General features: G+C 45.8%; 1 protein-coding gene across 1 annotated transcript in view; it reads right to left on the reverse strand.

The window, feature by feature from the left end:
- Positions 1 to 12,711, reverse strand: part of ADAMTSL1 (ADAMTS like 1) — a 941,617-nt gene that overhangs the window by 558,893 nt on the left and 370,013 nt on the right. The window contains exon 8 of the mRNA XM_069625973.1: positions 4,683 to 4,794. Within this exon, the coding sequence (XP_069482074.1) occupies positions 4,683 to 4,794 (112 nt within the window). The remainder of the gene's footprint in view (positions 1 to 4,682; positions 4,795 to 12,711) is intronic.

The following is a 12,711-nucleotide window of genomic DNA, read 5'->3' on the forward strand; positions in this document are numbered from 1 at the left end:
GTATTCTGGGGTAAGCTCGTGGCCGAGTGCAGGGAAGGAGAGCTACACGTGTGTGCGTGAGGTGGCTTTGTGGTGAGATTCTGCACATGTGCCGACTGCAGAAGGACAGGAGCGGTACATGTGGAGTTACAAATTGCAAAAAAGTTGTTGACATTTGACATCAGGCTGTTCAGAACATGGACTGTATTCACTGGTGCAAGCCCGCGTTCAATGCAAACTCGGAGCTGTGTACCCCATCCCGCGGTGGCTCCATTCTCCCCTTGCCTTAACACCCCCCCTAATTGACAACCGACAATGCAAAATACCGCACTGAAGCCCTTTTATCCGCCTTCCACCCCAAAAAATGAAGAAAAAAAAAGTTGGGTTCAAATCGCAAACACCTCTGCTCTTGGCAGGAATCACTTTTCAGTGATGTTTAAATCAGCAAAAACAACACGGAAAACGAACTACAGCCAACAGCACTGGTGTTTCTGCTGCTGAAGCTACGTTTCCTTTTTCTGTTTTTCTGGTTACAAGACAACATCAGCACTCGCATTGTGCATTTGGGGCGATAATGGTGTTTTTGTCCTCCACGGCAGGCTGACCCACTCAGTCAGGCCTCTATCAGCAGGGCCGGCCCGGCCCGCTCTTCCAGATAACAATGCCTCCAGGCTCAGACTGGCCTATAGGGCAGTAGCCCCATGGGCGAACCAAAAACACAAAATGCTGATGTGGGCAAGTTTTTTTTGGTTAAAATGGGCAACTTTTTTGGCTAATTTGGGCCAGTTTGATGAGTTAATTCAGTCAGCGGCTAGTAGTTTTGACCAATGTTGCTGAATAAATATTCTTTAAAATGCACAATTTGCATCACATTTTACCAAAAAACTCCCCCTTGGTGGCTATTCAAACAGTGTCACAAAAGCAATGACTAGCCATTTGCAACTGTGGGCCACTTTTTCATTGGTGCCAGAGACAATGTTATGGCCCAGTCCGACCCTGAATGCCTCATTAGCACGCGCAAAAGAGGGTGGATCCGAGAGCGAGCAGTATGGGAAGTACTCAGTGCACGCACAATATCGCCTATTTAAACACTACTGGGGAAACATACTTCCTACGTAGGCATTATATATGGGAAGAGGCTAAATTTTTGTGTTGCAAAATAAAATCTGTGCTTTTGTGGCGGAGCACAGCTGAAGTTCTCATTGGTCCGGTTGCATTTTGCTGTCGGGACTTGTAGAAAGACTAGGACACTGGACAGGCCAATGAAAGGTATATTTTCTGGTTAGGGCTTGCTTAGAGGCGTTGTTGGCTGGTGGCTCTTAGTCAACTGGATACTTCCACCAAAGCATTATTAATCAATGGCAACTTGCTATTCGTTTAGAGGTACTGTGACAAATCAAATTCCGGGGTAAGAGTGGTTCAGGGATGAATATCGGTTTCTAAACCATCAATCAGCCGCACACCTCTAGCACACCAGAAGGGATCTGAACAGATTGGAAACACAAGCAAATTATAAACCTCCTTCTGCAATTTTGGTAACGTGGACGGAACATAAGGCCTATTTCCACAAGGTCATGGATCGTTGGTTAGTTGTAACATCAAAAATACATTTATTTCCCAATGATAAAAGGTACTATCCAATCAAGGTTGTATACACATATCTACCTTATTATTATGACAATAGACGGTTCTAGCACACTACAATATACAACCTACATTGTGAAGGAATGCAGAGGAGAGACAGTTTCAAGACTGAAAGGGGATGCACTCTGGACATGGACCGGACGGTAGTTGGTAAAGTAATTAATCACAATAGTTCAAGGATCATTGGTTCCAGCACAAAGGGAGAATGTCACTAGGGGCCTTTGGAGAAGGACCAGGGGGGCAGAACCACAATGTACCTTGTGTGTGTGGATGTTCTTGGTGCTTGACAGTGTTGAGTCGGTTTCCAGGTGCTTTGCATTTGTATTTATTTTATTTATAAATTCTGCTTTATTTGCAGCTTCTGAAACAGAGTTCAAGTTGAGAGGCAGCTCTGGGTATCAGGTGGCAGGCAGTTCGGCGAGCGAGGTTGGACAGACTGCTGCAGACTGGCCTACATTGCGGCTCGAGGTCAGGAATTGTTGTCTCAGTGAAGGTTGGCACGTCTGAGGCACTGGTTGAGGCATCTAAGCCAGCATGAGTGATTGCGGTGGAACAACAGTTGCGATGCAGTCAGTTGCAGCTCGAGGGCCTCGACTGGCTCAAAAATGTCCTTAAGATGGATGCTGGTTGATGCTTGTCGATGCACCCCTCCTAGCTTCTTCACTGGGCTCGTGTCTTCCTTTAAGGTGGACGGCCCAATGCTTAGGAGAGTGTTGCAGGCAACAGCCTTCTTCTGGGTTTGGTTCAGAGACTCTATGGCACTACCCACCTAGGAAGCTTGCTTGCAGATCCTAGCAGGGTATGCTGTGTGCTGGCTGGGTACCGGTTCTGGAGCTGCTATAGGGTCCTCTGGATTCAGTATCTCCCTCTGTTCCCTGTGAGATATTTAGGGGAGGGATCTTGCTTCCCTCTTTGGCAATCCTGGCCTTCCTTCACTAAGGCAGACTGTACCTTCAGCCAGGGTCCAAATGAGTTATTCTTGTTACTCCTTGCAAAGTCTTCAGATGATCTGCAGAGAAGAGGGGCTCAGGCCTCGTTTAAAGCCAAATGGGCCACAGTGATTGGCATAGGCTAAGCCCACCTTAATGAATCAATCCTGGGTCCCCACCAACACTCTCCTGTATGCGTGAGGTCATAACCAGAGTGCTTTGCAACAGAAAAGGTAAAGGGGTGTAAACATGTAATACTAAATCCCACCCATCTTCCTGTCTGTTGTGTATCAAAGGGTCTCTGGTTAATTGAGCTCTCTTTGGTTCCTGATTAAAGCGGAAGGTCTCCCTTGAAGCTCTGGCGAGACCAGACTTTCAGTCAGCGCCAAAACACATACTTGTATCTTCTGAATGGGGTCCCCCTGCAGGGATGACTACTGTAAACATCTGTCCCAGAAATGACAGGTCACTGCCCTTGATACTGAGAGGCAGGAGCTGGCATCAGGTTGACACAGTGCATATCAAAGATTGTTGGGGTTTTCCTGCCTCCTTTGTTTTAGCCTCTGCAGTCATGCCCCATGTGGGCCTTTTTGAAGTGTACTGTATTAGTATGTTAATTATGTTAATTGCTGCCACCATCTGCAGAGGATAAACAAATGGACATGGCGGATCCATGAAGCTTTGATAGTTAATTAGGCTGGCCATGGCAGGAGGAAGGTTTTGGCCCTCCCCCTCTGAGATGCATTGTGTACTTCACCTGTCAGATCCCAAATAAATATGACAGGGAGGACTGCTGTGGGCTGTGTCCAGCCAGGTTACACATGTCTGTGTATGTCATGCGGTGAGCATAGGAAAATGTGTGTGGATTAGCACCACACATTTTCCAGAGGTGGCAACAGTGCATGGAGTATGGAAAGTATAGTGCTGTCTTCAGAACAAGCTACACATATTCTAATTTGGGTTTTACAAAAAGTGCCCTGGAGAGCATCTGGACCCCAATCTCCTAAGTCATTGTCCGACCTTGAGTGTTACTCTTATGGAACGTCGTACTCAGCTTCTCAGGTGTTTCATCAGCTTGTGTGTGACCACGATCCTGACAGTCACACGAAGATTGCTATTATTTGAACAGTATCGCGTCCTTTTGCCGGCACCTGTTTTTCCGATGGGTGTTTTGCTGCATGAGTTTTGCTGAAAATTCCCATCAAAATGTTTGGGGGGGTAGGAAAGGGTAAATAAACGGTTGGGGGAAGGTAAATTAAACAATTATGAAATTAAGAGGGGTGTGGGGTGAAGCCCCCAGAAATAATTCAAACAGAATTTCGATGATGTTTTTCGGCAAAACCCCTGCAGCAAAACACCCGTTGGAAAAAAGACCATCGGCGAAAAGACATGGAACCATTTTAACACCCACAAGAGCTTCAAAATACATCTCCCCTTTCTTGTCTTCACTAGAAAAGGTCACATGATAATATTTAAAATGAAGGATTATTTGTTTCCCAAATTACCCACACACCTCCCTCACCTCGCATGTTAGTTAGAGAAATACAATTCAAATAAAAAGTAGGAAACCAACCTCAAAAATCGTTTAAGCAGAAGGCAGACTTCTCATTATAGATAGTTAGGGCCTGATTCACGAAAGCGTTTTATAATGGTGCAATCCCATTGGAAAACGCCCTTAGTCTCACTGCCATTTGTCTACATTGCGCGGGTTTGCGCCAATTCAAATGTTATTATGTCTTGCCTAATGCCCAGCAAATGCATTTCAGATTTGATCGCACATTTCATACAAAGCTTATTCACAATGTACATGTTACAACAATGCGCAAGTCCGCTGTGCAAGTACCCTAATGCATGCAATTCTGTCCTACAATGCCGGCGAGAGCAATGCAACCAACATCATTAGAGACCTTTTGTAAAATAAGGTCCATGATATGTCAATCATTCATTCAGTCAAGACTTGCTACTGTTCGACTGTGTTCCACTATCTAGAGGGGAAAAAACTACTAGAAGCAGGTGTCCGTTGTCCATTTTACAGTACAGAAAAGGCAACAAAACGCTAGCTTGTGTTTCTTACAAGTTACCTGCACATTGACCTTATGGCAGGGGCTTCTGGGAATATTGGACAGTTACCTCCGCCACATGATGCTGAGCAAGGGAAATAATCCGTCTCCCGCCACCGATGGATGATTGGCTGATAGAAGATGAACTGGACCACGCTGTCCGCAGCTCCCGCGTAGTGAATCTGCAAGGTCAAACCACAGAGGAGTCATTGGCCCGTCCAATACAGACCATCACAGAGGAAACCCCAAAGGCACTCTACCTGTTCAATACAGACCATCACAGAGGAATCCCCAAAGGCACTCTACCCGTTCAATACAGACCATCACAGAGGAAACCCCAAAGGCACTCTACCCATTCAATACAGACCATCACAGAGGAAACCCCAAAGGCACTCTACCCATCCACTACAGACCATCATAGAGGAAACCCCAAAGGCACTCTACCCATCCAATACAGACACCATCACAGAGGAAACCCCAAAGGCACTGTACCCGTCCAATACAGAACATCACAGAGGAAACCCCAAATGCATTCTACTCGTCCAATACAGACCATCACAGAGGTACCCCAAAGGCACTCTACCCGTTCAATACAGACCATCACAGAGGAATCCCCAAAGGCACTCTACCCATCAATACAGACCATCACAGAGGAAACCCCAAAGGCACTCTACCCATCCAATACAGACACCATCACAGAGGAAACCCCAAAGGCACTCTACCCGTCCAATACAGACACCATCACAGAGGAAACCCCAAAGGCACTCTACCCGTCCAATACAGAACATCACAGAGGAAACCCCAAAGGCACTCTACCCGTCCAATACAGAACATCACAGAGGAAACCCCAAATGCACTCTACTCATCCAATACAGACCATCACAGAGGTAACCCCAAAGGCACTCTACTTGAATGCATTTGTTTTTTCATCTACATTCCGGCTAATTGCTCACATATGCGTCCTTCAGGCCTAACGCAGTGAGAGCCCGGTCTGGGTGTCCACCCACCAGACTGCACACATCCAACTGATATCTTCAGCACCACACCTAACGTTAGGATGAAGCTACCATCCGGCAATTACATCAGCTGAACACTTATCTGGTGCACCCACGCACCCTGCGACACTATCTCTCTCTACTGACCAGAACTACAGTTCCCGGGGGCGTTCAGCCTACCAGAGCTTTGAGGTCATACTAATGATATATAGAGCGCAATATAAATGCCAAGTAACAGGACATAGAAAAACATTTGAAGGTCTAATCCCTTAATTTGCTGTCACCTTTGTAATACAGTACCCCAGGTATCAGGGTAGCTCCCAACTTTGATATGTACGTACGCGGCCAATAAGAGCGATGCCTGGAAGTTCCCCTGGGATAGGAGGCACGTATGAGGAAAGGAAAGAACCCTGCCCCTTGATGACAAAACACAGACTGATAGAAAAACCGATTGCTAAAAAAAGGGGGAGAAGATTTTCAACTTGATTCACACTGCAGAAAATTGGGGAGGCACTTTAAAAAACCAGCCCCCCCATTCACAAAACTGTTTGAATTGCACTTTTTGTGTTAGATGACGAACAGAGTACGTGGTTATATTTGGTTACATTAAAGTTGTGTGATTTACATAGGATGACATACATTTTCATATGTGTGCTTCAACACATATCTCATAACAAGGATATTTAATTTAAAAGCTAACCTCAAAGTATTGTTCCATTAATCCCAACAATGTTCCTGTCGCAAATAGATATGCTGAACATATCTTGGAAGAAAATATAACTCATGTTGCGTACAATTCCACGGTTTGGGGTTGAACGACCTAATCAGATATGTTCGAGGGAGAAAAGACAGAAGATAATTTTTTCGAAATAATCTTCGGTCTTTTCTCCCCTGAACATTACTGACTTGCCCAAACCCCCACCCACACCCCCAAACCCCATACTTACTTAACTTCCGTCTCGCGGTGTCCCTGCAATGCCTGTTCCCTTTCACTTCCCTAATCGGGAACCAGCGCCGCAGAGTCCTTTCCTTTATTTTTTTCTTTTTATTTTTTTGGGACAGCTGTCACATTATAGTGAGCAAGGTTGCGGGAGACACCCACGCAGCCCCCAGCGCAGAATGCGTGATTAGGTCAAACTTTTCAGCCTTCAGATTTTTGGAACGTCCCTATTTTTTATTCAGTCATTTTGGATGAAACCCAATTCCACACCAAGTGCTCTCGAGAGTCAAACACTTTTTTGCAGGACAGACTCAACATACTGCTGCAATGCACATGAGGAGATCGAGTTTGCTGTGTCTCAACTCACATTTCACCTGTGTAGTCTCTACGAAAAGAGTCCTACTGTGCTTGTTTCAGCGTGCCACTTTCCAACCATGGGTGAACATACAGAACCTCTCAGCAATGATGCTGAGTCTAATACTATGATGTTGTGTTAATGAGTCCATATAAGCCTCTGGAGTGGGCCGACCCAGCCGGTAATGGCCCACCACCCAAGTTAAGAGCCCAAGCAAAGCAGGGTGCCTCAACACGGGTGGCGGGCCATTACTGGCAGTGGTCAGCCCGCCAGGAGGGTTACATCGCTGTTAGCACCCATGTAGTTCCTATGCGGGTGTTAAGGGTGTGTATAACTTTAAAAAAGTAAAACATACCTTGAGTTGCGGCACCATGCTCCATTTTCGGAGTCTGTTTTCTGCATTGATGACCTTGATGTCATCAACAAGGAAACAGGCTCTGAAAATGGAGTGCAGCACAGCTTCAACTGGACTGCACATACAATGACTGACACCTAACCAACCCCTCCTGCCTTCCTGAGAGCACACCAAGAGGGTGGGCAGTTTTTTTCATTTATTTTCCCTGCTCGCCACTTTGCCCTATTTAACACAGTGTACCATTTAGGCCTTGAAGATTGCAATGTGTGGGGGAGTTGAACATCCACACGCCTCTCTGAGCAAAACTACAAACCAGGTACAGACCAGATAACAGGGTATCTGCAGGAGGGGCTATGAAAGCTGTAATGCTGTGATGTTTTTCAAATGCTTCTTTTCATCTCTGCCTGAGGAAGTGGAGACATTCCACAAAAGCTCGTAAATATGCAAAATGAATGACTGTGTTAGCCTAACTAAGGGATTGACTCGTCGTTTTCTTCTGGATCAACAATCTATTCAACCCTTGGCTAACACAGTACAAACAAACTGAACTATATATACATATATATATATTAGTTCTAAGGGCAAAGAAGTGTCACAATTATACAAAAATAAATGTATGGGGGATTTCACTGAAAGCCACTTGTACTCGTGAGAGTCTCTATAAAAGTTGTGATTGCAGGTCACTGGTTTAGCTGTTTGCAGTGCACCTGTATCTTTAGCGCCGCGCTGTGCTGCCTTCTGAAATATTGTATTCGCAGCCCATCCGTAAACATCCTAAAGCTAAACCAATCCTCACCAAATGCTCAGCGGGCAATTGCCCTCGATATCAAAACTTTCCAGAGAATTGGGTAATTGCTGACCAAATTATAGACCAGCTGAAAAGTTATAACAACGTAAAATGTGCATGTCATTCCATGGTAGGTTATTTATAACGCGCTGGGTTATTACCAGAGGTTTGTAAGCGCGAACCCGGAGATCGAACTTGTGTTGCTCCGTGTCAAGGCGAGCACGCTGCCACAGAGCTATCCTCCCGAGACTACAAACCACAGGAGAGTGTAACTCATTCTCATGTGAATCTGTTGTGGCTTAAGCCTAGGCCCCTGAATAGGGGTTGGTCATTCCTGGTTCTAACATTTTCCCTTCTGCTGTTTCCATGTCTTGATCTTCCCGATAAAAGCATTAAACCCTGGGAGAAAGGAATGCTCCTTTTCAATGGTAATTCTAAGAATAACGTCCCTGCTCGGCTGCTGTAATGACTCCATAATGCACCTATGCCAAAATCCCAGTGCATCAGATCTGATTGGCTCATGATCAGATACAGTGCCGCAAAGGCCAGGCAAAGCTGACCCTCTGAGCGCGCCAGCATCCGATCAACGTGCAGCCTACATCTGGCAGAGGGAACTTTTCACCCTTTCTATGAGTGAAAAATAAATAAATGCCGTTGTGTACCATGACTTCCTGTCAATGAATATAATAATTTAATATCTCAAATGAGCTCTAATGGGGCCTTATGTTTTATATAAGCGGGCTCTGTGGGAGCCAGGGCCCTTCCCCGATCCCTACGTGAAACAGGAGAAGCCATGCAAGCGAACGGCATCGTGGGAAGGAAGTAGAAACTGCACAACAAGAATTTTGAAGAAATAAAAAAGTATGGGGCAGATTGGCGAAAGGTTTTCCCCATTTGCGTGTGCCATGGCAATTTTCAAAAATAGCTGCATGCTCGAATGCTTTTGTTAATGCAGTGCGCAGGAACTAATTAATGCATATACTGGCCATGCCGAGGGTGTAAAAAGTGCCTTTCAGGGGGGATGACTTGTGCTTAAAGGGGTGTGCTAAGAGATGGCATCTCTGGGAGGCACCTTTCCCTACGTCTGATGTGTGCCCTGTCCCAGCCGAGGCGCAGGGGAATGCCCAAGGGAGGCCTGCCCTACCGCTCCCCGGAATCTCCCTGCAAAGTTCACCCATTGTTTAAGATTTCCACTCCTAAAATAGGGGTGTTAATGTGAAAAGAGCATTTCAGGTGTCCGCCACTTTAAGACCCCCTGCACTCTGGTGGGGAGAGGGTTCGCTGCAGCCCTACACCCACGTGGCTGGAAAGGTCCAATGCATACATACATGGCAGTCCGGTGACGAAACTTGGCTTTGCCAGGGACCTGAGATGTGAGGCACACTGGGCCTGATTCATGGAATTCTTTGCACGGTGCAAAGTGACTTTGCACTGATTTTACGCTGACTTTGCACTGGTGCAAGGTAACTTGACACTGCAGAAACACACTTTGCACCACTCAGTGAATCTGGGCGTTTGTTGGCAGTGCAAAGTCACTTTGCACCACGGTAAAAGTTCCATGAATCGGGCCATAGTCTCTTTGTGACGAAGGGTCCTGTGCACACTCACAGGTGGTCGCAGGATCGGATGAGTAGTTTGCTTGAGGCATTCTGCAGCCATCAGGTTCTGTAGTAACCTTGCAAGAGTCCCAGCTGCAATACTGTCCCCACTGAAAGCTGTCCAGCATGCTACCGCTTGACTCATCGCAGAACTCAATGAATTGAACCGCGTCACCAGCCCACTCAAAGAATTTCACAGGTTACCCCTGCACGACTAAACTCTTCAAGATGGCCTGCATCCTCTACAAGGCACTGATGATTAAGAAAACATTCTCTCTGGCCGAAAACCTCACCATCTCAGCAGGTCAGCCAATACCAGGGGCCAAGATGTAAACAGGCAAGATTTTAGCAGCACCAGAGGAAGGCAAGAAAGCAAGCATTCCCCTGCTACGCCTGCACACTCAGAAGCCACATCCCTACCAACATCAGGGTGATGCCCTTCCTCATGCCCTTCTGAAAGGCAAGGAAGACACAGCTCTTCTCCCCACTAATTCCCTTTCCCAACCCCCTCCCATCACCCCAGACGTTCCCCCTCGTTTTAAAAAACTGTTCTTCCTCTGCATCTGTGCCACTCTGCGGGAGGCTGATTGTACTGGTGAGGATCTCGAACCCACAGAGTGACTAAGGAACACACCAGACCCACTTTATTAAGTTGGCTTACCTAGCTTGCCATAACAGCGGCCAAGTTCTGCCAAAACTGCAGGCTCCAGACTAGTGACAATTATGACCCAGGCAGGTTTAGATGTATAACTGGCCATGGAATATGAGATCATACTCTGAAAAACAAACTAATAATGTGGTTCAAAATTACCCTACTCATCTGGGCTTTAGGAACAAGAGTCAGTTTCAATGTATTATTATTTATATATATAAGACGCTTAGGTATGTTTCTGTACTTAGCTGATGCAATTCAACAGTGTTGGTTGCCCTCTGCTGTCCAAATGGAAAAGTGTACCTCTGTGTGCCCTTCCACTTCAACAGTAGCTATCATTTTAACAAACAGAATGAGCATCGTTCAGTGCGGTCCCGTTCACCGTCCACCTTTCACTATCACAAACATTCAGAATAATTTCAGGTTACTTCTTTCCACCCCCACTTCTCTTCACACACGGCACAGCGGTTCCAGTGTCAATGAACAGTTAATTACCAGCTCAATGTTGCAGTCTATAAAGAGCAAACCGCTGTAGGACGAATGCCTCCACATGAGCTAAAACTGAAAGTAGGTGCTGTGATTATGCTACTACGCAATCTTATGCAATCACAGGGACTCTGCATTGGAACAAGGTTTACAATTACGCATTTACAGAGACACATCACAGGGGCCCGTGTAATCGGTGGAACTTACCACGCATACCTCTCATTCCATCTGATACAAATATGCCGTTCAAATTCAAAAGAAGACAGTTACCTATAAGTTTAGCCTTTTCAATGACCATTAATAAGTCACAGGGACCTTACGCCCCATTCCTGGAAGTGATCCGTGGTAATTTCCAATTTTTAAGAAGGGGACAGAACTAATCCTATGAATTACTGACCAATATTGACCTTTAAGATCTGCTAGAAAGGTGTATGTTACGCCGGGAATGGCTAGTGTATTGTTATTCTTATTAATGTCATTAATAAAAACAAGAATAATATCAACAACTATTTATTTTTATAGCACTTCATGGTGGATTCCAATGCTTCTAGAATAATAGCAGCTATTATTACCCAATTCATTGGGCATTATTGCATTGTCTTTTGAAGGATGCATGGCTAAATTGCCCATGTTGGGATTCAATCTTGCGATGTGCTAACCTAATTGACCTCTCCTCGCAGCATTCCCTCAAATGTTGCCACGCTTTACATCGTTCCGTCCTGCTAGCTAATACTGCTACCACCTTCTCTGAATCCTCTCAGATTTTTATGCCCTCTCCAAGCTGCACTCTCTGGGAAGCAGGAAGACTGGGAGGAGGCAGCACCTCAGGAGACGGAGGCCCACAGGACCTAAAGGTGAGCATGCATGAGTTTGTTTCTATGGGTTTGCCTGTCGACCAGGAGCTCCTCCAGTATGCAGCAGCAAACCTCCGGGTGAGTTAGGCTGACATGTGATTGCCAAACAGAAGTCCCATGATGTGCGGTTATGCTAGGCACCTGTCTTAGGCAAAGATTTCCAGTAGTGACTTTTCTGTGAAGCAGGTATTGGTAGGCTGTTCCGCAGCTATGCTGCTATGCCAGTGGAAGATGGGTGATGGTAGCAAACATGCTCCCGGACAACCAAGCTCCTTTACCTCCACAACCCCATCAGAGACAGATTTCTTAACAATGATGCTGGTGGGCAAATACTCAAGTCCAGACTTCATGAAGGAAGGAATTGAACTCACATGAGTGAACCACCGCACATGTAGGTTCTGTCCTTCCAACCCAAAAGAGGTAAGGCTTTAGCCAGCAAGCGCCCTCATTAGCCACATACATTTTCAAGGATTTGCAGGGCATCCATTAGGGATTATTGCACCTCGGGCACAGCATTATTTTAACAAAGCCTCAGGCCAGATATGATGTTCATAGCACCAGTATGGTGGCCCCTGGTGTTCTCCCTCCAAGGCAACCACGTATATTCATTTACCTTATTGCCAACTCGATTCTGCAGGGTCGAGCTACCAAGGTGCAAAACAAGCCCCACACTTCACTGTCCAAAGGCCAACTGACCATCATTCTCTCCAACACAACCCTGCCTTGCTGATCCCCATCTACCACTTGATCAAAAGCGGGAAGTTGAAGCCAACAAGTTCTGGCTCTTACCTACATGTCAGAAACGTTCAAAAAGTCCTGGGCCTGAAAAAATCTCTACAGCTTCACAGATTATTTGTGAAGGTCCTTCTGACCTGCTTAAACAAATAATTGTGTTTTTGCGGTAACTTCCAAAGTATGCTTTCTGTATATCACAGCTTCAATCAATGTACTTTACATTAACCCCATGAGTGCTTTACATTAACCCCAGGACTGAAAAAAGCACAACGTCAATGAAACAACTACCCATCTTTGCAGTTTCAAAGGAAAGCAGTGCTCCGAGAATATACTGTGCATTCC

Source organism: Ambystoma mexicanum, chromosome 6p (assembly GCF_040938575.1).
Source record: "Ambystoma mexicanum isolate Mex_15411 chromosome 6p, UKY_AmexF1_1, whole genome shotgun sequence".
NCBI lineage: Eukaryota > Metazoa > Chordata > Amphibia > Caudata > Ambystomatidae > Ambystoma > Ambystoma mexicanum.